This window comes from Furipterus horrens, unplaced genomic scaffold (assembly GCF_987537825.1).
Source record: "Furipterus horrens unplaced genomic scaffold, mFurHor1.1.pri manual_scaffold_2, whole genome shotgun sequence".
Classification (NCBI taxonomy): Eukaryota; Metazoa; Chordata; class Mammalia; order Chiroptera; family Furipteridae; genus Furipterus; species Furipterus horrens.
The window spans coordinates 168971103-168996661 of record NW_028327172.1 but is presented as its reverse complement, the minus strand read 5'-3'; the positions used below and the strand labels follow the sequence as shown (position 1 = coordinate 168996661).

At 42.8% G+C, this 25559-nt stretch overlaps 1 protein-coding gene and 1 long non-coding RNA gene across 2 annotated transcripts in view; both read left to right on the top strand.

Annotated features, from left to right (window-relative positions):
* The window catches only part of SHROOM3 (shroom family member 3), a 157204-nt gene extending 135659 nt beyond the window's left edge, over nucleotides 1-21545 (top strand). The window contains exons 7-11 of the mRNA XM_090266736.1: nucleotides 802-1641; nucleotides 2993-3478; nucleotides 6495-6645; nucleotides 16790-17062; nucleotides 20638-21545. Coding sequence (XP_090122862.1) covers nucleotides 802-1641; nucleotides 2993-3478; nucleotides 6495-6645; nucleotides 16790-17062; nucleotides 20638-21006 — 2119 coding nt within the window. The 3' untranslated portion in view covers nucleotides 21007-21545. The remainder of the gene's footprint in view (nucleotides 1-801; nucleotides 1642-2992; nucleotides 3479-6494; nucleotides 6646-16789; nucleotides 17063-20637) is intronic.
* Nucleotides 21546-21775: 230 nt separating this feature from the next.
* LOC150019928 (uncharacterized) lies at nucleotides 21776-23432 on the top strand. The gene is made up of 2 exons (XR_016509100.1): nucleotides 21776-21930; nucleotides 22439-23432. It is a non-coding gene; the product is annotated as an uncharacterized LOC150019928 (long non-coding RNA).
* The last annotated feature ends 2127 nt before the right edge of the window (nucleotides 23433-25559 follow it).

Here is a 25559-nt window from a genome sequence, read left to right as displayed (position 1 = left end):
CTCCTCATGTCAACTCTTGCATGGCTGGCTGGCAGGCAGGCAGGCAATGCTGCAGACTCCTATTTTCTTTGTTTCATTCCTTTCTTTTTTTTTCCCCCCCTTTAGAACACAATAGCAAAAGTATTGGAAATTGTTGGGGCCTCCCTTGGAGCCTAGAGAGGGGACATTCCTTTAAATCACCTTATTTGTTCATTAGTGTCTATCTCTTTCTCCAGAGGTAACTGCTTATTAGCTCCTTTGGTGAGACTCTCCCCCTTCTTTTTATATTCCATTTTAAGGAATGATAACTCTACAAGACTAAGAGAAAGTTGTAAATGAAACCTTCAGATTCAGCAGCCCCTACCGATGCTCTCCAAACAAATGACCCCCGCCACCCCGGGGTGTCAGGATTGCCCTAGGAGAGAATGAGGCATCTTTCATTCTCTTGGCCCAGAGTCAGGGGCTGGTTCCAAAGTCGTCCCAAAGGAAGCTGAAGAAATGTACCTACTTGTTTCTTTCCTTTTATAACCTGAAGCTTGTCCTCAAAAGCCACCTTATGTGGGTGATGGGGGCAGTAAGTGAAGGCTAATAAAAGCAAGTGCCATGGGACATTTTCCTGTAGGAGGTTATGCCTGTCTGGTATTTTACTTAAACTAGGTTCTTTGTTTGAGCGGTTGGTGGGGGAGGGAGAGAGTACAGCTCCTCTGGGGGTCTTTCTCCCTGTCAAATGGCTTTCCCATCTGTGTAATGAACCTTGGGCTCAGTGGCTGTGTTTCCTGCTTTCTGCAGAGCTGTAATGCTTGTGTTTGTATCCTGCTCCAGGTCACTCAGTTGTTCAGAAAGAGGTGAAGAGATGCTGCTGCTCAAACACCACCCCAGCCCTCGCCGGGGTGGTTCAGGCTGCAAAGTGGTCGGTGCCTCGGTTCCCGGTGAAGGTCCTGGACTACTGGACCAGCAGAGGCAGGCCAGCAGAGCGCCCTGCCCCAGGCCACTGCCCACAGGACTGCAAGGGCATCTTGCAGACGCCAGGGCGGTACCATGGACCCCAGTCAGCTCGGCTCTGCCTTCCCCTGTTCCCTCCAGCTCCTGTTCCCAGGCTGCCGGTGAGCAGCCCTATACCCCAACAGTGACTCACAGAAGCAATGGCCACAGCCTGGCCCAGCCTCCCAGTCCTAGAGGCCATGAGCCCCACAGCCCAGAGCATGGGGTCGAAGAGGGGATAAGGAAGCGGCCTCCCCCACTTCGGGTGAAGTGGGCCCACGCAGTCAGAGAGAACAGCCTCCCTGAGGGATCTCCCTCCCTCGAGTTTGCAAACCTGAAGCAATATAAAAAACAGCAGAATCTTCTAAGTTCAAGCAGCACTTCCGACCCAGATGCACCTCTTGGGGTCCCAAGCACTCCGGGGAGGATCTCCCTCCGAATATCTGAGTCAGTCCTGCAGGCCTCCCCACCGCCTCGGGAGGACTATGAGGATGAAGTGTTTGTGAAGGACTTGCACCCCCATGCCACTCCCAGCTCTACATTTGAAGCTCTTCCCCTGCCCCCACCCCCTTCACCAAGCCAGGAAATAGTGAATAGCTCTGATGACTTTCCTCCGCCTCCTCCCCAAGCTCTGTTTGAGGCACAGCTGGACAGTGACGATTACAAGGAGCCCCATACCAGGTGAGTGGGCAGGTGGGGTAGGAGGAAAGGGTTTCCCTCACAAATAATAGATTTTTATGTTCCAGGCTCCCCAGACCCTCCTTCTGTTGGCCACAGGCGAGCCCTGGTGTGGACATGTTTCATACAGGCTCAGCTATGAAACTGGCAGATTGTTTCATTTGTTTCACTTGGGTGGTGGTTATGCTAGGAGTCACTGGGCAGCAAGGTGTGAAAGTAGTGAAATGAGAGCCAATACCCAAGAGGCATCGTTCACTTCCATGGACATAAGTTCAAAGGGTCCAGTAAATAGCCTCCCTCTTTCCTGCCTGAGTTCTGAATCAGGTAAGGAATAAGAGAAAAGGGGAAGGCATATAAAAGACAAAAATATCACCTGTATTACAAATAGAGCTGATACTGGAGAATATGGCTTCCATGTGAGTGTTCAGTGGGCCCCCTGATACTGAGCCCCCAAATTAAATATACTTATCTGCCTATTCACAGGCCATGCTAGACATCCACACATACACATATGTTTGTATATATTATATATGTATATGGAGAGAGAATGTGAGAGAATGCCTAGAGGCAGCCTTCCTTTTAAAAGACCTGGACTATGACTGGGCTGTGGTTAGCTTCTCTTTCCAATGGCACTCCATGTCCACAACAAAGAATAAAGAGAAGGGCCAAAGGTCAATAATGTTTAGGAAAACCCATTCTCAAAGCCAGAAGAATGGGGAAGAAGTATTTCCCAACACATACTCCCTAGGACAAGTGATCTTTCATAACACCCCCCAAAACAAACAAACAAAAAAACCCCACATTACCTGCTATCACCTTTGTGGTAAACTGCCTCTAAATATCAGAGTGATTTACCATTACCCTCTATTCACCAAAACTGAATTCCTACTCCATTCGTCCCCCTTAAAAAGTCACACAACCTCCCTGTGATGAACTAATGGGCTCAGGTGAAGGCCCTTTAGAAGGCTGCAGTTTTTTTCCTAAGATTTTTATTTATTTATTTTTAGAGAGAAGGGAAGGGAGGGAGAAAGAGGGAAAGAAACATTGATTGACTGCCTCTAGCATGCCCCCAGCCGGAGATGTGGCCCACAACCCAGGCATGTGCCCCCACCGGGAATCAAACGGTGACCTTTCTGTCTGTGATGACACCCAGCCCACTGAGCCACACCAGTCAGGCAGGATGCTGCAGTTTGGGACAATAACCACCTCAGAAGTGAGACTACCTCACCTCACTCCTGATGTGGGAAGCTACAGCCCTGGTGGTGAAAATGTTTCCCTCGGTCTTTACCCTCATCCTCACCCTTCTATTGACTATTTTCTTACTATTCTCTCTCTTTTTTTAAATGTCCAGTAGCTCCAGCAAATCTGCCAACGTGCCAGTTGCCAAGGAAAGGCCCGTGCCTGGTGCAGCCCATTTGGTTGGTAGTCAGATACGAGCTTCCAGATGCCAAACTTCTGCCCCGGGTTTGGAGGTCAATGGGACCAGCCTGCCCTCCACAACAGGGGCTCTGCCCTGGCACACTGGGCCCCACCCAGGAATGCCCATCCTGACCCAAGGCCCTGTCCACAACCCAGTCAGTGGGGCTCAGGGTTTAGAAAAGAATGTCACTTCTGGTCCTCAGAAGACCTCAGAAGACATCAGAACACAGGCTCTGGCCAAGGAAATTGTCCATCAAGACAAATCTCTGGCAGACATTTTGGATCCAGACTCCAGAATGAAGACAACTATGGACCTGATGGAAGGTTTGTTTCCTCGAGATGTGAACTTGCTGCAGGAAAACAGCATAAAGAAGAAGGCCATGCAGAGAACTGTCAGCTGCCTGGGATATGAAGGCAAGAGGTAAGTCCCTGATAATGGCCCCAAACAGACTTAGAAATGAACTCCACCTACAGGGTGATAAATTTGGGACTACTTACCTGAAATTTTTCTGCTCTGAAAGATCCTGTGCCATGCCCTGGCCAGGTGACTCAGTTGGTTGGGGGGTCATCTCATGCACCAAAATTTTGCAGGTTTGATCTTTGCACAGGGCACATTCCTAGGTTGCAGGTTCAATCTCTGGTCAGGGTGCATATATAGAAAGCAACTAATCAATATTTCTCTCTCTGTCTGTCTCTGTTTCTGTCTCTCTCTGCCCCCACCCCTTTCCTCTCTCTCTAAAATCATTAAACATATTCTCGGTGAGAATTTTTTTTTTAACTTAAAAGGTCTAAGAGTGACAGTCCTTGTCAGCCTTTGGGGAATGGCTCTGAGGAGTAGGATGTGGGATAGGCTGACCTTGACTTATCAGGCACTTGCCCAACAACAAAAACAATAATAATAATAATAATAGTAATAATAATAATAATTGCCACTAATAATCTATTGTTCGTATTTTGTGTTAAACATTATATTAATTTCTTTATAAAAATATTATCTTGTTTAAGCTCCACGAGAACCTCTGAGATAGCTACCGATTTTATCTCCATTTTACAAGTGAGGGAACAAGCACGGAGCAATTAAGACCGTGCCCACCTGAAGCCACAGAACACGTGAGTGAGGGCATCTCATCTGAACTCCGTACTGTGACCATGCCTGCTCTCTTAAGGATTATACAGTGCTCTCGACTCAGCAAACGTCACCTTTACAGAGAGCCCCACAGGGGTCGGTGCTGCGATGGCAGCAAGTAGGAGTTGTGAGCAGTGGTGAGCACGGCAGAGGCCTCCCCTGTAAAAAGACTGAGAGCCTAGCAACATAGGTTTATTTACTACACTGGCCTACGCCTTTGAAGGGTTAGGGTGAATGTTTGCTTCTATTCTGAGGATCAAGAAAGACCCAAATGGGGGCATGCTGTTATGGTTTTGTGTAGCCTGTGAGCCTCTGCCCCTGCAGTTCCCTGAGCCCACACGATTACTGTCCTGTGTCATGTGTCCCAGCGCCCAGCCACAGGGGGTGAAAGGACTGTGGGCAGTCTACTTTCATTCTTTGGATTTCTCCTGGTTATTGCAATATTTTCTCGCATATTTGATTTCCTTAAAGTGCTACTGTAGAAAAGATTTAGAGTGGTTGTATTTTCTTTTTAATTTAATTGACAGATTGGAATTCCACAGTTAGCAGCTTCCAGGCTAAATAAAAACAGCATTTTGTCTAAATTTAGACTTGCATTTTAGAAATTTCCAAGTGATCCTAACTAAATTACTAACAAGAATACCATGTTTTTCCCTGGCCAGTGTGACCCAGTTGGTTGGAACATCACTCTGTAACTGAAGGGTTTTGGGTTCGATTCCTGGTCAGGGCACAGGTAGGTTTCGGGTTCAATCCCCAGTCCAGGTGCATATGGGAGGCAACCAGTCGATGCTTCTCTCTTGCATTGATGTTTCTCTCTTCCCCCTTGCCTCTCTAAAAGCAACGAAAAAAGGTTACTGGGTGAGGATGATGATAAAAAACAAAAAGAATACCATGTTTTGATCAGGGGAGTGGGAGAAAGTAAAGAACTATGTAGTACTAAGGATCTCTTTGATTTGGTAGTGGTACCAGAGGCTTTTCTAATACAAGGGGACCTTATCCATCCCCCTTTTCAGAGTTGGCAGAGACTCCGTGAGATAAAGTTGTCTTACCCAGAGCCATGTGTTTAGCAAACATTTACTGAGCACCTACAATATGCAAGGCAAACCACTAGGTTCCAGGAAGGGTCCAAAGATGAGTTTCTGTGGGTGTACCTGTTAGTTCAGCAAAGTGAAGGGCTTCTACTCACTTCACTCTGTTCTTTGACCACTTGCTACCGAGAGACCAAGGTAATTTACAAGTACATCCTTAGCATGTCCTAGCATTGTCATTGAGAACATATGTTCTAAGTGTAGAAGTGAAAAGGTCATGTAGCTTTTGCAAGAGGAATTTCAAAGGCTGGCCTGCGCCATCTTCTGGTGAAAATGAATATTCTGTTGGGCGTGAGACTGCAAATACCTATTGTGAGGTTTAGTTATTAAATAAATGTATGAGAAGCCTATATGTAATGTAATGAATATATCTGGGGAGGAGGACAGATAAAAAAATTTTTCCTATTTTTTCAATTAACTGGATTAAATGTAATTACATTGCTTAGAGGAATAGTTCCATCAAGCAGAGACTAGTAAAAAAACAAAACAAAAACAAAAAAAACAGACTTGTGGTTGTTATTCCACAGTAAAATGATGTCACAGGATTGACTAATTCAAAGACCTCCCCGAGATAACCCAACCTACTTCCCCAGAGTCATCTATTTTGTGGGTAGTCTCAAAGGCAGCTTGATTATAATAAAACAGAGAAAACTAGATAGGTAGCGGGTTTCTCAACTCCTAATTTGTTCTCCCACCTTGAAAACCCTGCTGTATAATCAATGAGTAGATTTCACCTCTTACATTCACTGACCAGCAAGCTCCAGGTTACCCAGGCGTATTACAGAGTGTAGCAGGCGTATGTGAGAAGGAAAACTGATAAATGTCCAAATAACAATTATAGCATGCAGCAGAAAGATAATGGGTAACCCTGGAATAGTAGGAAATAACCTAAAATCTGGGATTTGTGCAACAGCTTTAGAATCCATTCACATTGACTGAGTTGTGGCTCCCATTATCTTTCTGTGAAATAGGGAGTCCATATCATTCTTATATTTACCATGTTTCTCATACTGCCTTTGGTGATTTTCCTCCGAAGTTTGCCTGGATTCAGCATCCCTACACGTGGTTATCACTCGTTAGGCAGTATTTAGTAAGTAGTTCATCCTTATCCCTGGGAAGTCACTGAATAGGATTTTTACACATTTCTGAACAGAAAGTCATGGTGAAATGAAGCTTCTGGTGTGTGCTGTGTGTGGCTATATTTTTTGTTCTTTATGACCCAGGAGCGAAGATAAGGAAGCAGTGGGCATATTGGTCAACTGCCCCGCCTACTACAGCGTGTCTGCTCCCAAGGCTGAGCTGCTGAACAAAATCAAAGACATGCCAGAAGAGATGAATGAGGAAGAGGAGCAGGTGGATGTCAACGAAAAGAAGGTAAAGAATTGGGACTTGTGTTCTGCTCTCCCCAGAAAGGTAGTCAAGGACCTAGCCAGGTCACTGGCCCCTTAAGGCAGGAGGGGTGGGGACCTCATCCAAACCATTAGTGGACTCTGGACTTGCGTGGCACTTTGAGCAATTCCTTCACAGCTCACCTGTCATCTTCATTTTTATAAATGACAAAAGTGAAGGTGAGTGGGAATAAGTTGTGTCCTAAAAGTCTCATAGATGGGTCTAGAACCCAGGTCCCCTGCCTCCTGGGCCAACACAGGGACCCCAACACTGTTCTAAGCTGACCAGCTGATGGCCTGTGTAATTTTCATCTCATGTTTCATGATCAAAAGGAAAACTAGAAAACCTAGAAACTTTAAGGAAAGAGACCGACTGTTACAAGATGCTTCAGAAAAGGTCATGTTAATCCATAAATTCCCCAGCTCTCTTTGCAATACCCCAATGAGCAGCTTCAAAGCACAGCATTGGAATTTAGTTGTGAGCATTTGATACTCTTACAGAAATTTTAATTGCTAAGCATTTTTTAAATGACCATGCTGCTGCGGTCTTCCCATGTGCCATGCAGCTCTAAGCTGTGCCTGCAGGGGTGCAAGTTCTTGCCACTCCACTTTCCCTGCACCCCCAGGGGCTGCCTGCCTCTGTGCTCACAGCCCTGCTGCCTCAGGCCTGCATGCTGGAAAAGGACTCTTTGTTGAGGCTTGCCTCTTGCTGAGTCTGGAATGTCAGTGGTTCTCAGTGGTACCAATTCTAAGAGAAACTTTCTTATGTGATGCTGTTTCATTTATTCTAGAATATGTGTCTTGAGCCCTTTTGTTTAGTGTTGGAATGAGACCCTGGGAGCAGGAAGTTATGGGGCAAGAAATCTTAGGAATTTAGAAGCACCCCCGACAGTGATATTCTCCCTCCTGCTGCTCTGCAGGCTCAGGGGGCCATGGCTGATGCGGCCACTGTAGTAACACACGCTCTCCCAGCCCAGGGTTTTCCCACTGAAACACCTGCTCCGTAGCACAGCGCCTGGCACATCCCTACCTCAACTCTGCTGAGAGCCCCCATTTAACGGGTACTTTGGAGAGAGGAAACACACCTTGCTCTGGTCTATTTATATTTATACCAAAGAGGGAGCTGTAGAAACCCCATTGCAGGTACCCAGCTGCCATGACATCTGTAACTGAGCATTTTACAGGGTTTGTTGTTGGTGATGGTGTTATATTTTTATGTAGACATGCCCTGCTTTACAGTAGCAGTGTGGCAAACTACTAGTTGCTTTGTCCTCCCCATCTTAATTTGATTCTTTAACCTCTTTTTCGTCACCCTCTCTGTCTGAGGATTATGTGGCACAAAGTATTTGCAGACTGAAAATATGAATGAAGAGAGGATTAATCCTTATGAGAAATAGCATTAGGTACCATTTATTGAGCACTCCTATGTTCTAGGTGTGGGCTGTTGGGTTTTTTTACATAGTACTGTATTATCTTTATTTTCACAAAAACTGCTCTTACACCTTACTGTCACATTTTATACTGCAGTAATCAGAATGAGTCAGGACAAGAGGAGTTGGGGGCATTCAAGACAAGAGGGACAGGGTCGGGAAAGACCTAGAGGTGGAAAAACATAGGGAGTGTGTGTGTATTGAACAAAGGTGCTCCTGGTAGTTTGATATTTCAGAATGTAAACGAAAATGATTAAGTTAGAAATGACCAAATTTAGAAAACAAAAGAGGGCCACATATAGCAGGAGATGAGCCAGGAGTTCATGGAGGTCACAGGGGGCTTTGTGTGAAATGCTGAAGGGTTTGGATTTTCTTCTGCAGCAATGGAGAAACCTTTGATGTTCTTTTTGTTTGTTCTAATGAACTACAAGTTTATGAATGTGTAATAGAACTTTTGTGTCACATTTGCATATCTGACTTGGAAAGAGAAAATATGAGCTTTAAATGATGCTGAAGGCATCTATTAGTATGTTCAGAATAAAGTTGAAAGTGCAATTCTGTTTCTGATATACAAGCTTTTCTAATGATGATTTTCAAAAATAATGCTTAGTCAATATTCATTCCCCAAGGCAGAGTGTAGCCTTCCACCAACTTTTGCAAAGTAATAATTCGTTGCCTAATATTTAAAGTTATTAATACCCTAAGGTGCATATCTAGGCATGAAACACACTAAGAGCCAATGGAAATGAGTCCTGATTTATTAAAGTTTGTTAAATTGAAATTAGCATTTTAAATCAATTCTGCTTTAATATATTTTCTATTTATGTATCCTAAATGATGCATTATAATATTCCAAGTAAATATAAATGTGAAACACTTAAAATGTGAAACACTTAAAATATGAAACACTTATTGTCTGAACTTCTAACATGCATAAAAACTAAAGACAGTCTAATTGCAGAGCTTTCAATTCCTTGGCTAAACCCTGCTGTATCTGTTAGCAAAAAAATCTGCTTGAACAGAGCTCATGATTCTCAATTCTGAAGGCAAAAGGCTTTGGCTTAGAGTCTTAATGGAAAATTTCAAAAGGCAAAAAGAATCTGTTGTTCCTCAGAACTGGCTTTCCCCAGGAGATCATTAGTGACTCAGATGGTTCTCAGCTGCCCATTTCTGTTCCTCTTCCTTCATTCCTGAAGTCCTAAGTTTCTGTCTTCCTTTCAACCAGAAAAACTTCCTTGAGTATTTCTTTTAGAAAATGTCTGCTGGTGACATTCTTTTACTGGGTTGGCCAAAAAGTTCATTTAGTTTTTTCTGTATGATGGCTCTAGTAGTGCGTAGTTGTCTTTTAACTTCATTCGAAAAAATTTTGTTAGATTGTATTGTAACAGCTGTCATATCAGTGTGCAGTTTTTCGTCAAAACTGAATTTTTGTGCAGCCATTTTAATATTGAAGATGGAAGAAAATATGCAACATTTTCAGTGTATGATGCTTTATTATTTCAAGAAAGGTAAAAACGCAACTGAAAAGCAAAAAATGATTGTGTAGTGTATGGAGAAGGTGCCGTGACTGATCAAACATGTCAAAAGTGGTTTGTGATGTTTCTTGGTACTGTTGACATTTTGGCTAAATTATTCTTTGCTGTGGGGCTGTCTTATGCATTGAAGATGTTTAGCAGCACCCCTGGCCTCTCCCCACTAGAAGCCAATAGCGGGAGATAGCTGACATACTCAAAATATCCAAGTTAATAAAGTTATTGGGGGAAATAAAAATTGTATCTTTTAAGTTATGGAAAAAACTAAATGGACTTTTTGGCCAACCCAATAGTTTTTCTTCTTCTAAGAATTCTGTTGTCGTTCCTGAAGACTATTTTCACTGGAATTCTGGGTTGCCTGTTTATTTCAGTACTTTATAATAGTTGCTCCACTTTCTTCTTGCTTCCTTGGTCTCAGATGAGAAATGCACATTTAAAACCAGTTCTTCCTATAAGCAATGTGTTGTTTTTCCTTGGCTACTTTAAAAGAATTTTTATCTTTGATTTTCAGCAGTTTGATTATGATATGGATGGGCCTGGTTTTCTCTGGCTTATTCTATTTAGGTTTTGCTCAGCTTTTTGATGATGTAAATTTATATCTTTCACCAAATTTAGGAAATGTTCAACCACTGTGTCTTCAAATATTTTTGTGCACTAATCTTTCTTTTCTCTTTTTGGGACTCCAATGACACAAATGATAGATCTTTTGATATTGCCCCACAAGTACCGAAGCTCTGTTTATTTTTCAATATGTTTTCTGTCAGTTCTTCCATTGGTTTATCTTCAAGTTCACTGCCTTGCCTGTCTCCATTCTGAGAGATTTTTAAATTTCAAATATTACAGTGTTCAATACTAAAATTTCTATTCAGTTGTGTTTTTTTATTTTTTATTTTTGTAATGTCTTTGCTGAGAACTTTTGTTTCAAGAGTGTTTACTTTTATCATAAACAATAGTTATAAAAACTATTGGGTAATAGGCTTTGGTAATAACTTCAACATTGGGATGTCTTCCCCTGAGAATTGCTCATGTTTTACTGGTTCTTTTATAGTGGGTAATTTTGTATTGTATTCTGAACGTTTTCAGTATTACGTTGTGAGACTCTGGACTCTGTTAAAATCCCTTGGAACATGTTGACAACAAGTTGCGTCCCACCTCTGGGGGTGGTTCAGTTTTCAGAGGCTTCGCTGTGTCCCACACGGAAGCTGTTCAGGGCTTAGTCTGGGACTTGGTAGTTGTTTCTTTCATGGTCAGTTCTCAAAGTTTTTGCTTAGGGTCCGTCCCACACACTTGCAGTTTGAGGGTGAGCCTAGGATTTATGTCAGTTCATACACAGAATTAGTAGATCTTTTCTAGCTCTCTCCTGTTGGGTACTTACCCCTACTCTCTGGCTCCCAGCAGCCCCTTTTCCTGGGCATCTTGGCTAGAAAGACAAGTTGTCATGGTTATAGCAGACTGTGCCATCCCACACGGCTGGGGCCGCCCTCAACAAAAGAGAGAAGATACTGAGGTTTCCCCTCATACTCAGTGGGCCACAGGTCCTTTTCCCAGTTCCTCCGATCAGAAAGAAGGGTTTTCTCTTGGGGGGGTTGAAGGCCAGAGCCACCCCGGCACAGTGCAGCGCTGTTTAAGCGGAGTCGCCTGCGGCTGGGGGCAGGGTGAAGGAGAGCCGGGAGGGTTAAAAGCAGAATTTCCCCGCGCCTGGAGCTCACAGAAGCCCCTTTTTCTATCCTCCGAGTTAAAGGCCAGCCGGACTCAGTTTTTGCCGCCATCCTGTCTGCATAGTTCTGCCTTGGGGCTATTCTCAGGTTAGAGCTGAAACAGAAAAGGTGGGGAAAAACCGGAAACTTGCCCCCATTCTGGGTCGCACTTCCAGTGTGACTCCCCTCCCCGCCCAGGGCACTGCCACACTTCACTTTAGGGATCCCTCTTCAGAATCCAGGGGTGTCAGCGGTAGTGAGTGGAGAGAGAGGCTGTAGTGGGTGTATGTGTCATGAGTCACCGCCTCCCCCTCCCCCTTCCCTCCTCCTTCTCTCCCCCTCCCCCTGTTTATCAGCAGGGAGAGCGGGCAGATTTAAGTTGCAGAAAAGTCTCTCCTGCAGCTGTGTGTGGAGTGAGACAGGAAGAGGAGAGAGGGGGTAGTGGGGAGGGTGTTACATGTCCAGGAGAATGACCCTGCGGGTCTAAGGGCAATGCAGTGTAAGCAGTGAGAAACAGCTGGATTTAAAAAAAGAAAAAAGGTGAAACGGACAGAACTAGTAACAGATTAGATGTGGAGCATGGAAGAGAGGAGAGTCAAGGATGACTGCCAAGTGCCTTGCTCAGGTGACTGTCATGACTGAAATAGGAAAAACAGGAAGGTCATTTCCGGAGGGAGGACGGTGAGATTAGTGGAATTTAAAGGAATACTGCGTCTTGTGTATCCAACATTCCTGATACCAAGAGACCATACTAAGTAAATATGACCGCCTTCTGGTCACAAGCCTTCCAGAGAGGAAATGGTAGAGAACCATTCTCTTCACAGAGAATGTGCCAGAGGGTATTTGAAATGGCAGTCGAGTCCCCCGTGATCTTTCTGCTTTGATCAGGTCTCGCCACATGAGACAGACGGAGGTCTGGTTCAATTTCTATCAGGGCAGAAATGGCTCCTGACTTCTCTGGATGCAAGTCAGCTAAGAAAATGGCCAGGGGCTGCTGCCTGAATTCCATGCTGCCTCTTGGCCCCGGCCACCGGGCTGGGAGTCCTGAATTACTCATTTGAGGTGAAGCCAGTCCATCAGCAGAGGCTGTGTTTGTAGTGCCATTATTGGCAACACTGTCAGCACAAGTTCCGGGAACAGAAGGTGACACTGGGGGATGGGAAGAAGTGGAGCATTCCCTAGAGGCAGCTACCTAACAGGAGTAGTGTGTGCTCTTCAGATTGTGGCCTAATCTTAATGATAGCACACACAAAAATAATAACTGGACTGTGTATAGTACTTTCATATTTTCCAAGGTGCTTATACAAGCTTTATTTTATTTGAGCTTGACCTTCATAATATTCTGATTTTATTTATTTATTTTTAGAGAGGGGGGAAGGGATGGAGAAAGGAAGAAAAACATCAATGGTGTGCAAGAGAAACAGTGATCAATCCGCTGCCAACCACGCCCCCAACCAGGGACTTGGCCCGCAACCCAGGCATGTGCCCTGACTGGGAATCAAACCAGTGAGTGACCTTTTGGTTCACAGGCAAGCACCCAGCCCTCTGAGCCACACCAGCCAGAGCGAGCCTCATAATATTCTAATCTGGTGATTAGAAACCTGAATGCTGGAGCCAGATGATCTGGGTTTTAAACCCGGCTCTGGCACTTTCTAGCCACATGAGCTGGGGCAAATTAAATAACCTCACTTTCCTCATCAGTAAAACTAGGATAATAATAGTATTATCGATTTTGTCAGGTTGTTGTAAGTGGTAATTGAATAGTAACATACTTAAATAGTGCCTGGCACAGAGAAGGAGCTCAGTATTTAAACATTATTAGTTTTAGGCAGGTATTATTTTCCTCTTGCTGTGGTGAGAAAGCCTAGATGCAAAAGGTCATGTGACTTGCCTGACAGTGAGTCTTCTGTCAGAGCCTGTCTCCTGACTCCTGTGCTGGGCCTGGAGCAGTGAGGTGGGTGGGTCAGGGCTGTTGCATGCACATGGTGAGGTAGGAGTGAGGGCCTGCGAAACTGTGTGTAGAGAAACCACCCTTACAAATAGCATCTCACATAGGTCGAGTTAAGTTTATCCCAGATGAGAAGTTAAGTGAATAAATGTCAGTAATTTTGCAAATTAAGTAGCTCCTGAGAGACTCGTATGTTATTTAAAAAAAAAAAAATGCCCACCCCAAATATCTCTGCCTGGCAAAGAAATAGCTATTTAGTACAGCCAACTTTCCCTTGTTGCCTTCAGTTACTCAAATTCCTTTTAACTGCACTTTAAAGTCCAAATTTCCATATTTTAAAGGCTTGATAAAATAAAAAATTTCAAATACCATCCAAATATGCAACATTTGAGCCAGAAGTGACTGAATTGACTGCTAAGTATACTTGTATTAGCATATATGGCCGAGCTATTGATATATCACATTACATCCCAGCAAATAGCTTTCAGAAATCAAAATGCCACAAAAATGTGTGTTCATCCTTCCCACAGAAGCCTCCCTGGACCACTCCTAGGCATTTTGATCTCATTCTGTCCTTCCTCATAGCGTGAAGCCTGGAGCACACATCAGCTCCTGTACTGATGGTTTCTAGTTCTGCCCAGCATTGATATCTTTGAAAACCAAAACAGAGGAAGGCCTGAGTGGATTAGACTTTAGACTGCTGAGCCTGATCACAGATGGCTGTTCAGCTGTGTCAACAACTGCTTTGGCCCTTCCTCACCCACTGAACTGTGCTTACTTGGTGGCTGCCCTCTCAGTCAGCACTGCTGACCTATCACCATTAAAGCCAGAACTAGGACATTTCAAGAACATTATAACCTTACTCAGACTCGGTGAGCCAGAGAAAGCTGGGGAGCCAAATTCAGCAGAAACTCAGAGAAAGAGTTCTATCCTCACTTCACCACTCACCCCCACATGTGAAGACATATGAAGACAGACTTATTTTTACTGGTTTCTGCTCGTTTGAAAATTTAAAAGTCACCATACCATCTCTAAAAATAATATCAACTAAGAGCCATAATCAGAGTTTTTAAACATGGTATTAATTTTTTTATGCTCACCTAAGGATATGTTTTTATTGATTTTAGAGAGAGAAGACGGGAGAGAGAAACAAGCATTGATGTGAGAGAGAAACATCAATCAATTGCCTCCCGTAAGCGCCCTGACCAGGGATCAAACCTGCAACCTTTTGGTGTATAGGATGATGCTTTAACCAACTGAGCCACCTGGTCAGGGCTTAATTAAATTAATAAAAGAATTTTGAGTTCCTTCCAGAAATGACACACAATATTAGTTTCAAAAGGAGTCATATTTATAGGAATAAGGAAAACACAAGATTGTTACCTTTCTTTCAACTAATTAGTTTTTAAAAGGCTTTCTTGAAACTATACTTCTCAAGATGTGAGGCTGAAATGGATCACAAAGCCTTGAATAAGCAGAAGGCCTTTTCCTTTGGTTGGAGTGAGAGGAACATTGCCGCTTAGTTAGTTGGGATTTTGGTATAACCTGGTTTTCTGTAGCAAAGTATCATCCAGTGGCATTTAGAGTGTCAAGCCTAGGAAATGCAAGCTAAGAAGTTAAAAAATCCTGGCCTGACTTCATGTACATGTTAGTGTCTCTCATCTGTCTGAAAAACAGGAATGATGGCATTTGCCTTGTCTTAACCCTGTCTCGCAGGAATGTGGGGAGATGTGACAGCCGACAATGCTTGCTTTCCATGCCAGTGTCCTTGCTGTTCTCGCCATAAGACCTGATATCACAAAGAAAGATCACCATGTCCTGCTGGGAGTTTTTTTTTGGAGGGACCTAGCAGGTTATCTTGCAGGCAAATACCATAGCTGCCAGCCAGAATTATTTTTTGGAAAACAATAAGTTTCCTAGGAAACCATATGGAAAATTAAACAATTAACACTAAGCAATATTCTCTCCCACCTGCATTATTCTGAGCTCAGACTCTTCAGTTGAGTAATATTTTATATATATATATATATCCATCCACTACTCAAATTGTCTTTTGCATTGACTTTGCCTTAACAAAACAGCTTGAGGAAATCTAAGATTATACACTATGATGAGAGGATACAGCAGATAGGAATTTTTTCATCACCCTTCAGCCTCTGGGATTAGGCAAGCTGAGAAGACAATAAGATGTCACTCAGAACTTGAACATATCAAGAATATTAGATTGAAGTATATCTCATGGTCCAACTCCAAGATGGCAGATCGTGGAGAAATAAATATTTCCCTTTATCATTGTGATTATTGTATTCTCTGGTGCTGATGTTGAAAAATAACACAAACATCATCAGAACCCTTCAATTCTATTAGTCAAAACTATTTGATATCCCCCTTCCTTTAGAATGAAGATTTGCTCTGACATAGAAATTCTGACCCTTTAATACCAAATTTCCAACTGAAGCCACACAGCTTGGTTACACACACACATATACATACTTGAGCTGGAATCTTTTTAATGATAAAGAAATGTTTTTAACCCCAAAGATTGTGTCCTTTTTTTCATCTGGCCACCTTAGGCTAAGAGAAAAATGAAAGCCGTGAAGTTGAATTTCTCTTGCCTCAAAGAAGTAGTAGATACTTCACATAAATGAAGTCAAGCTTGAAACCACTAAGACCTTTACTTTATTTCTTCAATTAACAATATTGGCTATATGTGTAACTGTTTCATATGTGTAGAAATTAAAGTGGCATTACATAGCTCTGGTAAATGGAGACAGTGGGATGCAGTGGAAAGAATGAGGAGCTGAATTCTGATAAAGGTCTCGTGTGAATATTTATAACAATTGTCCAAGGGTAGCCCCTAAAGCCAGGCTGATTTGCATTCACGGCGGTCCCACTTAATGGTACATGTGTCTTAGACCTCACTTCACTCAATGAGTCTTAGTTTCCTCACCTATTGTATGCGGATAAACTAGTGTCTACTTCAAAATTGTTGGGAAGACTAAATGAGATAATCCAGGTACAGTTTCTCATATAGTGCATATAATTCCTCTACAAATGGTATATGTGATTATTATCCAGCCCAACTCTGTAATCTTGATGGGCAAGTCCCAAAATTCTTTGACTCTTGGCATCACTATTTGTAAAACAATAATATTTACCCTACCTGCCCATGGTATGATTGTGAGGATCAAATGAAAGTGTGTCTTTAAAAAGAATTTTAAAAGTATTTAAGAAACCAATTGGGGAGTCAGAGCTGTACACAGCATAACACAAGTGGAAGACATTAGAGGCAATATATAATCAAGCGTTGGCCTGTGAGGACTGAATAGCTTCAGAGAAAGACAGCTGTAGACATTTGGGAAAGAGTATTGTGGCTGAAGGTTGGGGGGCAGTCCATATAGAGTGGAGGACCTTCAGCTGAGCCTTGAAGAAAAGACAGGATGTGGTTGGGAGCACTGAATCCTCCTTCCAGTGCCCACTGCAGCTGACTAACCTCTGCTGTGGGTCTTCTCTGTGGTTACAGGCCGAGCTGATTGGAAGCCTCACCCACAAGCTTGAGACTCTCCAGGAAGCAAAGAGAAGTCTGCTCATGGACATCAAGCTCAATAACGCCTTGGGAGAAGAGGTGGAGGCTTTGATCAGTGAGCTCTGCAAGCCCAATGAGTTTGACAAGTACAGGATGTTCATCGGGGACTTGGACAAGGTGGTAAACCTGCTGCTCTCCCTCTCGGGGCGCCTGGCCCGTGTGGAGAATGTCCTTAGTGGCCTCGGTGAAGATGCCAGTAATGAAGAAAGGGTAGGTGGTCTCGTGATTCAATGCAACAGGTTTTCCCTCTGAACCCGTGTACACAGATAAGTACAATTAGACACCATCCCTTCTCTCAAGAAGATTACAATCTATTTGGGGCAAGGAGAGAGGCCAAAGTATAAATAACCAGGAAACAGAGAAGAAGGCATGTTCCATGCCAAGATGTAATGCTGACACTATAGGCTCAGGAACGCTTAGGAAAGTAAAAACACAGGTGCCAGAGTGTCTTTCTTTCCTTTCTAATGAGGGTTGACCATTAAAAAAGAGAGAAGGATAACAGAACTTTGGGGAATGAGGAGAGGGCATAGGAACATGAGCTCAAGTCCCAGAGAATCTGCAGTTCACCTGAATGGCTACAGGCACTCAGTCAGGATGCACTCAGGTGTCTCCACCACACCCCTTACTGGAAGAAAAAAGACAATAACAGTGGTGGTAATACTGGAGAAAGGTCAAGTACTTCCTCTGTGTCAGGCATTGTGGGCCCACACAATTTACGTGCAGTCTCATGGAATCCTCACAACAGACCAGTAAGTGATGGAGCCAGGATATGAGGAGTCCTGCTGCAGACCCCAAGTGTTATTTACCTCACTGAACTTAATTCCATTGCTACAGAGAATTCTCCCTCTACTCATCTGTACAACACATATTCACTGGGTGTCTAGTGTGTACCACTTACTGGTCTGGGCACTTGACATGTATCTGTGAACAAAGCAGACAGATCCCTGCTCTCATGAAACTAACTTATCAAGGAAGTCAGACAGTAAACATCGCTGTCACACACACACTCATACACACACAAATATATACACCTGAAGGTCATAAGTGCTCTAGCCACCAGACACTCCTTTACTTTCTGGCTCCTCCTATCTACAGCTCTCTCTCTCTTTCAGCACTGTCAGGAATTCCCCAATTATTCCTCCTAATATAGTGCATTAAAAGGAAAGATATCTTTTTTTCCAAATAGATTTTAAAAGGATTAGAAAAAGTCCAGATGGCAAGCATTTGGGAATGTGACTGTGTATCCAGAAATTTTCCGCAGCTCTGCTCCCAGCAAGTGCCCTCCTCATACAAAAGTGCTGAGCCTTAGCTTCCTCTGCTAGAAACTAATAGTGCCTGCCTCAACCCAGTTGTTTTTTCTTCCTCCTTCCACTCGGCAAACAAGGAATGGGAACCTGTAACGCAGCAGGTGCTGTGTGTGCTAGGAATGAACACCAGCTAAAACACAGGCCCTGCCCTCCGGGAACTTGCCATGAAAACCAGTATGGAAGCAGCAAATGTATCCAATATGCTACAGCACAGCAATGACATCAGAGCTGAGCAACACTTCTCAGCAGCTGGAGTGGGGAGTGGGGTGAGGCCAGGAAAGATTTCACGCAAGTGGTGCTTAATAGAGTCTGGAAGAATTTAATAATTGTAGGTGGGCTAAGAGTGGAAGGGCTTCACAGTTGAGAAGGAATATCGTGGACAAAGTAAAGAAAGACCACGGCATTTTCAAAAACTGATTTTCGTATGGTTGGTATATCTAGTACATAGAGTGATTACTTGGTTTGTTTTTTAAAATAATGAATTATAGACAATATTAGAAAAGTATGTAGTCAGGGATTAGACAGGAAGTAGATCCCTGATTTTTTGACTTGATATCTCAATCAAAAATTATTCAAGAACACCAACAAAATCGAACAATTCAATTTAAAAAATGGGCAGAAGACTTGAATAAGCATTTCTCCAAAAAGGACATACAGATGGCCAATAGACTTATGAAAAAGATGCTCAACATCACTAATCATCAGAGAAATGCAAATTAAAATCACAATGAGATATCACCTTACACCAGTCAGAATGGCTATCACTAAATCAACAAACAACAAGTGCTGGTGAGGATGTGCAGAAAAGGGAACCCTATTGCACTGTTGTGGGATTGTAAATTGGTGTGGCCATTATGCAAATCAATACAGAGTTTCCTCGAGAAATTAAAAATAGAACTACCATATGACCCAGCCATTCCACTTCTGGGTATTTATCTGCCACACCACCCCCCAAATCCAAAACACAATTCAAAAGATACGCACCTCTATCTTCATTTCAGCATTATTTACAATCACCAAGATGTGGAAGCTACCTAAGTGTCCATCAATAGACAATTGATAAAGCAATTGTGGTACATATATATAATGGAATATTACTCAGCCATTAAAAGGAATGAAATCTTACTATCTGTGACAACATGGATGGACCTAGAGGGTATTATGCTAAGTAAAATCAGTCAGTCAGAGAAAGACAAATACCATATGATTTCATTTATATGTGGAATTGAAGGAACAAATAACAAAAAAGAGATATCATTGAAGGTGTAGGAAAGATTAAGGGCAACCAAGAAGGGATAATGAAACCCCCCTGCCCCCAGAGCTAGCATCCGCGGGGACACCATTACTACCTCTAGACCTGGAGGACCAACAGGAGTATAACTCTCAGAATATGAAATTGCCATTATTATTAAATAGAATTTCTATCATGTTGGATTCCGAGAAGTGAAAGAGATCTAGAAAATGGAAACTGGTTTCTTTAGAGATGGTAAATATAATGTTCCCATCATTGGCTGTGGATCAGGACAGAGGATCTCAAACTTCAGCTGCAGCACAATCGCCTAGAAAGCTTGCTAAACCTCAGGTTTCAGGGTCCCGCCCCCAGAGCTTTTGATTCAATTGGTGGAATAGGGCCTGAAAATTTTCATTTCTGACAAATTCCCAAGTTAGCTGCTGCTGGTCAAGGCTTGGAAAACCACTATAAATATAAATACTTGATGATTAGCTTTTTTCCTCTTTAAGTTTTTCTTTTTAATATTTTATTTATTTTTAGAAAGAGGGGAAGGGAGAGAAACATGAATATGTGGTTGCCTCTCACACACCCCCAACGAGGAACCTGGCCTGCAACCCAGGCATGTGCCCTGACTGGGAATTGAACCAGCAATACTTTGGTTCTCAGGCTGGTACTCAATCCACTGAGCTATACCAGCCAGGCCTCTTAAAAGTTTTTTATTGCTATAAACTACACACAATATGAAATTTTCCATCTTAATCATTTTAAAGAACCTAATTCAGTAGTATTTAATTCATATTATGCATCCATTTCCAAAACTCTTGCATCCTGCAAAGATGAAATTTTATACTCATTAAACAATAACTCCCCGTTTTTGCATCTCCAAATCCCTGGCCACCACCCTTCTACTTTCTTGTCCATGATGTTGACTCATCTAAGAACCTCATATAAGTGGGATCATTAATTGTGCTTTTAAGTGGAGAAGCACAAAGTTAAGTCGTTATCCCAGCGAATTTAAGGTAATCTCTCTCAAAGCTACCGCATGTTTTTCCAAGTTAAGAGAACCATACGTGTCTAACCGAAAGGTAATAAACTGATTTTTAAGAAGGTTAAATCTCAATTTACAGTGACAATTGAAATAAAAACTTGGCTATTCTGCAGTCCTGTGAAAGGTGTCGTTGCAGGCAGTCTGACACTTCCCTTCCATGCCCTTGCCCTTCCCTCATCTGCTTGTTTTGCCCCTGCAGAGCTTGCTCAACAAGAAGAGGACGGTCCTGGCAGGGCAGCATGAGGATGCCCGGGAGCTCAAGGAGAACCTGGACCGAAGGGAACGCGTGGTGTTGGACATCCTGGCCAATTACCTTTCAGAGGAACAACTCCAGGATTACCAGCATTTTGTGAAAATGAAGTCAACTCTCCTCATTGAGCAGCGAAAGCTGGATGACAAGATTAAATTGGGCCAGGAGCAAGTCAAGTGCCTGCTGGAGAGTCTCCCCTCGGATTTCGTTCCCAAGACAGGGGCCCTGGCTCTGCCCCCAGACCTCACGAGCGAAGCGACGCCTGTGGGGGGCTGCACGTTCAGTGGTGTTCTCCCAGCGTTAACCTCTCCACTTTAACCTCTTTTCAAATACCCAGCCAAAAGATCACTTTCTTCCAATGCTATTTAATCTGAAAAATATTTCAGCACAAACCACTGTTTAAACTCTATGGGTTTGGGGGTGTTTTCTGGATAAAAGGAAAAGATTCTATCCAGGAAAAAGCCTGTTTTTTTTCTTCTCACCCTTCATGATTGATCTTCTGAAAGCTTGAGTGCTGCTGGGAACTTAACCCCTTTCTATTATTTGTGATAGAAAATTCATGAAACTGAGAGAACTGACTGGAGGGTGTCTGATTAGTTTTCAACAGGCTGAGGCAACAGAAGTCAGTGTGTGTCGCCCTCAGGAATGTATCCACAGTGGCCTTCCTGCTGTGGGCAGTGTATCCTGATGATAGGTACAAGCACTCTTTAACAAAGGGTCTGAAACATAAAGCCTTAAAGAGACACACACACACACAGAAGAGAATTGTAAAACCTTGAACATTGTTATTATTTATATTTTTAAAAATGAAAAGGATCATTATGTTTGTGTGCTAACCACTCATTTGATTCTATTTTGTGGTGGATGTAGACAATTATGTTTGAGCTTCGTATTTTGTGAAAAACCTTAATGAAATGAAGAATTCCAAAGATAGTCATACTGAGTATGGAGATTTGGTTTTTTTTTTCTTAAAACTCTTGACTTGTCTGCCTTATTTCTATAAATACAAGTAGATATCCTACACCTGTGTTAAATCGAGTCCTGGAGGAACCCCAGTTCCCAGTATTGCCGGTGCTCCTCACTCTACTCCTGCAGCCACAGGAAAACACACCTCCAGGAAGAAGGCTTCAGGCAACACGGTTACTGCATCACTTCTAGGCCTTCATGTCATCACTGTGCTGGGGAGATAAAGCTACATTTTACTAACAGCAGCAACTCACCAGCCTATATGACAAGAGGAAGGTCAGAATTCACGCTGTCCTGTACAGGATCTGGGCTAAAGACAGCCCATTTAGTGAGATAGATTATTGGGTGGTTTTTAATGATGCTGTTTCTTAAATTTCTGTTTTTTTCAATGTCAAACGTATCAATCACCCCTAACAATTCCCTCAGCATCTGAAGGTTGATTTTGCACTATCATGCTTCAACAACTTTACTTAGAGGATACTCAAGAGCACAAGCTATAAGTCTATTTAAACCGACTGGAACCATGGGAGGAGGCGAGGGCCAGAGGCAGGCTCTGTTGACAGCTGCTCACAGGGGCAACAGCCTGCATCCTAGGCTGTGCTTTAGTTTTGTTATTTTCACATGTGCTTGAACTGTGGCTAGTGGCTACCTCTGCTAATTTGGGCTGCAAGGACTATAGCAGCCAGTCCTAGAGAGTAAAATTGCCCTTATTATATTTAATTACCGAATGAAATTTATTTTCTGGTTTAAAATTTCAAAACTGTATTTTTGGTCCCCAATACAGATCTTTTGATGAAGTTGGAACCAGGAGGCTACCCAGACATTTCTTATGAGCAATCAACCAAAGCCTTTGCTCTTTGGAGGCCATGCACTGTCTGACCCCACTCATCCAGTAAGACAGCACCTTGATTTTCCAGGGATGTTTTCGAAAGCTTCTCTTACATCCAGAGGTCCCAGTTCCCAGGGAATCAGGGGAACCAGTGACAGCATTCAGCAGCCACTCTGCCTGGTCCTTTTGCAGTGGAGAAAATCCCTCAAACTGACATTTCAGCAGACTTAGGCCAACACAGGAGCCTGAAATCAACTCCACTTGATAATTACTGTGTCTTGCTGATACTGAGTGGCTCTTCGTGTCAGTCGGACCAGGTTGAAGCCAGCCAGTAAATGTCTCCAGCTGTTCTTAGTGGAATTGCTCAGAGGGATCTAGGGCTCCTAATTCACAACACTCTTCAAACCTACTCTTCCCAAGGATTTGACTGGGAACATTTGCAATCTTTTTCATTTTTCTATTTTATACGTGTCAAACTTAGTCACCCTTGTAGTAATATAGTAGGTGGTGCTGCGCAGCATACCACAAGTACCTGAAAGCTTATGGGCCTCCTGGGACAGCCTCTCCTTTTGCTACACTGAAATATTCTGTCATTACATGAGTGAGGTACCAAGTGCAACTTTGAAATCTAGTTTTTTCAAATATTTTATTTATTTTTAGAGCGAGGGAAAGGGAGGGAGAGAAACATCGATGAGAGACAGAAACATCAACCGATTGCCTCTCATACACGTACCTTCCAGGGACCAAACCTGCAACCCAAGCATGTGCCCTGACCAGGAATGGAACCAGCAACCTTTTGCTTTATGGAATGATGCCTAACCAACTCAACCACATTTGTCAGGATGAAATCTAATTCTTAGATGGATATGATACTTATTGTAACAGCTTTACCTCTGTGCTCTGATGGGAAGAAAACACAATAAAACCTAATTTTCATTGTTGACTTCAATGTCTTCAACTAGAAATTAAGCCTATTCTTTTTTCTTTTATAGAGGGAGAGGAGGAAGGGAGAGACATCAATTTTTCCACTTATTTATGCATTCATCGGTTCATTCTTGTATGTTCCCAGGCTGGGGATTGAATCTGCAACCTTGGATTATTGGGATGATGCTCTAACCATCTGAGTACCCAGCCAGAGCAAAATAAGCCTTTTTTTTTTTTTCAATATGTTTATAGATTTTAGAGAGGAAGGGGTGGGGGGGGAAACATTGGTTGGTTGCCTCTTATACACGCCCCAACTGGGGATCAAACCCAAAACATAGCCATGTGCCCTGACCGGGAATCGAACCCCTGACCTTCGGGTATATGGGATAATACTCCAGCCGAGTCATACCAGTGAGGCCAAAATAAGCCTATTCTTTATCCCTTTTACTATTTTGTATTTTTTTCCCACTATTAAAAAATAAAAAAGTCATCTACAGTAGAAGCCATCCTTTTTCCTCCCACCAATATCCTCTCAACCGAGAGAGATCATGAGCAGAGCAACCATGAGCCAGGTTATTGGTCAAGATCTCCAGACACACCTGAAATCAAATGTTTGTTCACAGTCAATAACTGTCCCTGTGAATGTGGTCATTTCAGAAATACCATGTCCTATCAGAAGCCATGTGGGAGTAGGATTGTCTTGCAATAATCCAAATACTGAGACTAAGAAATCTATGAAGTCCCAAGAAAGGACAATGTCCTGTGACAAAATTGGAAGGCATCCTACCTCCTGGGCCACTTGGGAAGTTCCTGGGCATGTTGCTATATGTCGGTTGACTCAGCCTTTTCTCAGACTATATTTTGTTCCTTGTGGCTGTTTAACCTCAAAGAATGCAGGGAGGATCCAAGTGGGAGTGAGTTGCTCCAAGAGACGCTGTCGAAACCAAGCATTTTTTTTCCTTTGCTCCGGGGGAATATTTTAGGTTTCATTTTGCACAACCGGTTTTCATTTGAAGATTAGCAAGTTTGGGTTGATCCCTAAGAACCAGTGACTTTGTTGATAGTTGGAATGAGGGCTTAACTGAGGGCCTTTGGGGCATAAATCAGGAGAAACCAGAATGGGACATCCCACTTTTCCTAGTATTCCATTATTAATACCTGATCCAAAATCACTTCTGATTTTAAAAGTTAGATCACAGTTGTTCCTAATAGAAGCTCTACCTTTAACTTTGTGTTTTATTCAAACATCTTTTGCTAAGATTTTTTTTTTCCTGGATACCAAGGAAAGTATTGGCTTTTTATTCTATATGGTTCCAAATGTATTTTTCTTTAGTTTAATTTTCCATAATATTATTGGCTTTATTCTGTTAGGTTGGAATTGTTATATTTTTCCTTTTTAGAACAGCATGAGTTTTATTCACCTCACTATGGGCAAGAAAAAGTAAAAACTTCAGCCAGAAATAACTTCTCCATCTCCAGCAATGTATAAAGAGCTCAGGAGGACATGAAGGGTCATTTTATATTGAAACAGTTTGTTGGAGACAAGGTACTCATTGCTTAAAGACCATTTTAATATGAAAAAGGGACATATGAAGTCTTCTTATTTATTACTTCTAATAAACCTCACTTTTATGGGAGCTCATTCAGACACTAAAGCATGGTTTCCTTAAGTGCAGGCAAGAAGATACTCTGGCTCTGGCTGGTGTGTCTCAGTGGGTTGGGCTTCCTCCCACAAACCAAAAGGTCACCACTTTGATTCCCAGTCAGGGCACATGCCTGGGTTTTGGGCCAGGTCCCTGGATGGGGGCGTGCGAGAGGCAGCTAATAGATGTTTCTCTCCTTCTCTTCCTCCCTTCCCCTCTCTCTAAAAATAAAATCTTAAAAACAAAAATTCTCTATATCAGAATCACAAAATGCTTGTTAAAAATGCCAGTTGCTTGGACACAACCAAGGGCTCTGCATCTTGCCATCTGAGAGCCAGTGACACTGGTCATTTGTACAGTTTCTGTTGTTAGGATCACAATGAGACTAGCATGAATTTATATAATAATCCCCCAAATCAAAGCCCTGTCATGCTTACTCTAACTACATCATTATTAGTTAATACTGTCCCCACTACTTTTATATAATCTCCAAGGTTGTGATATGATAT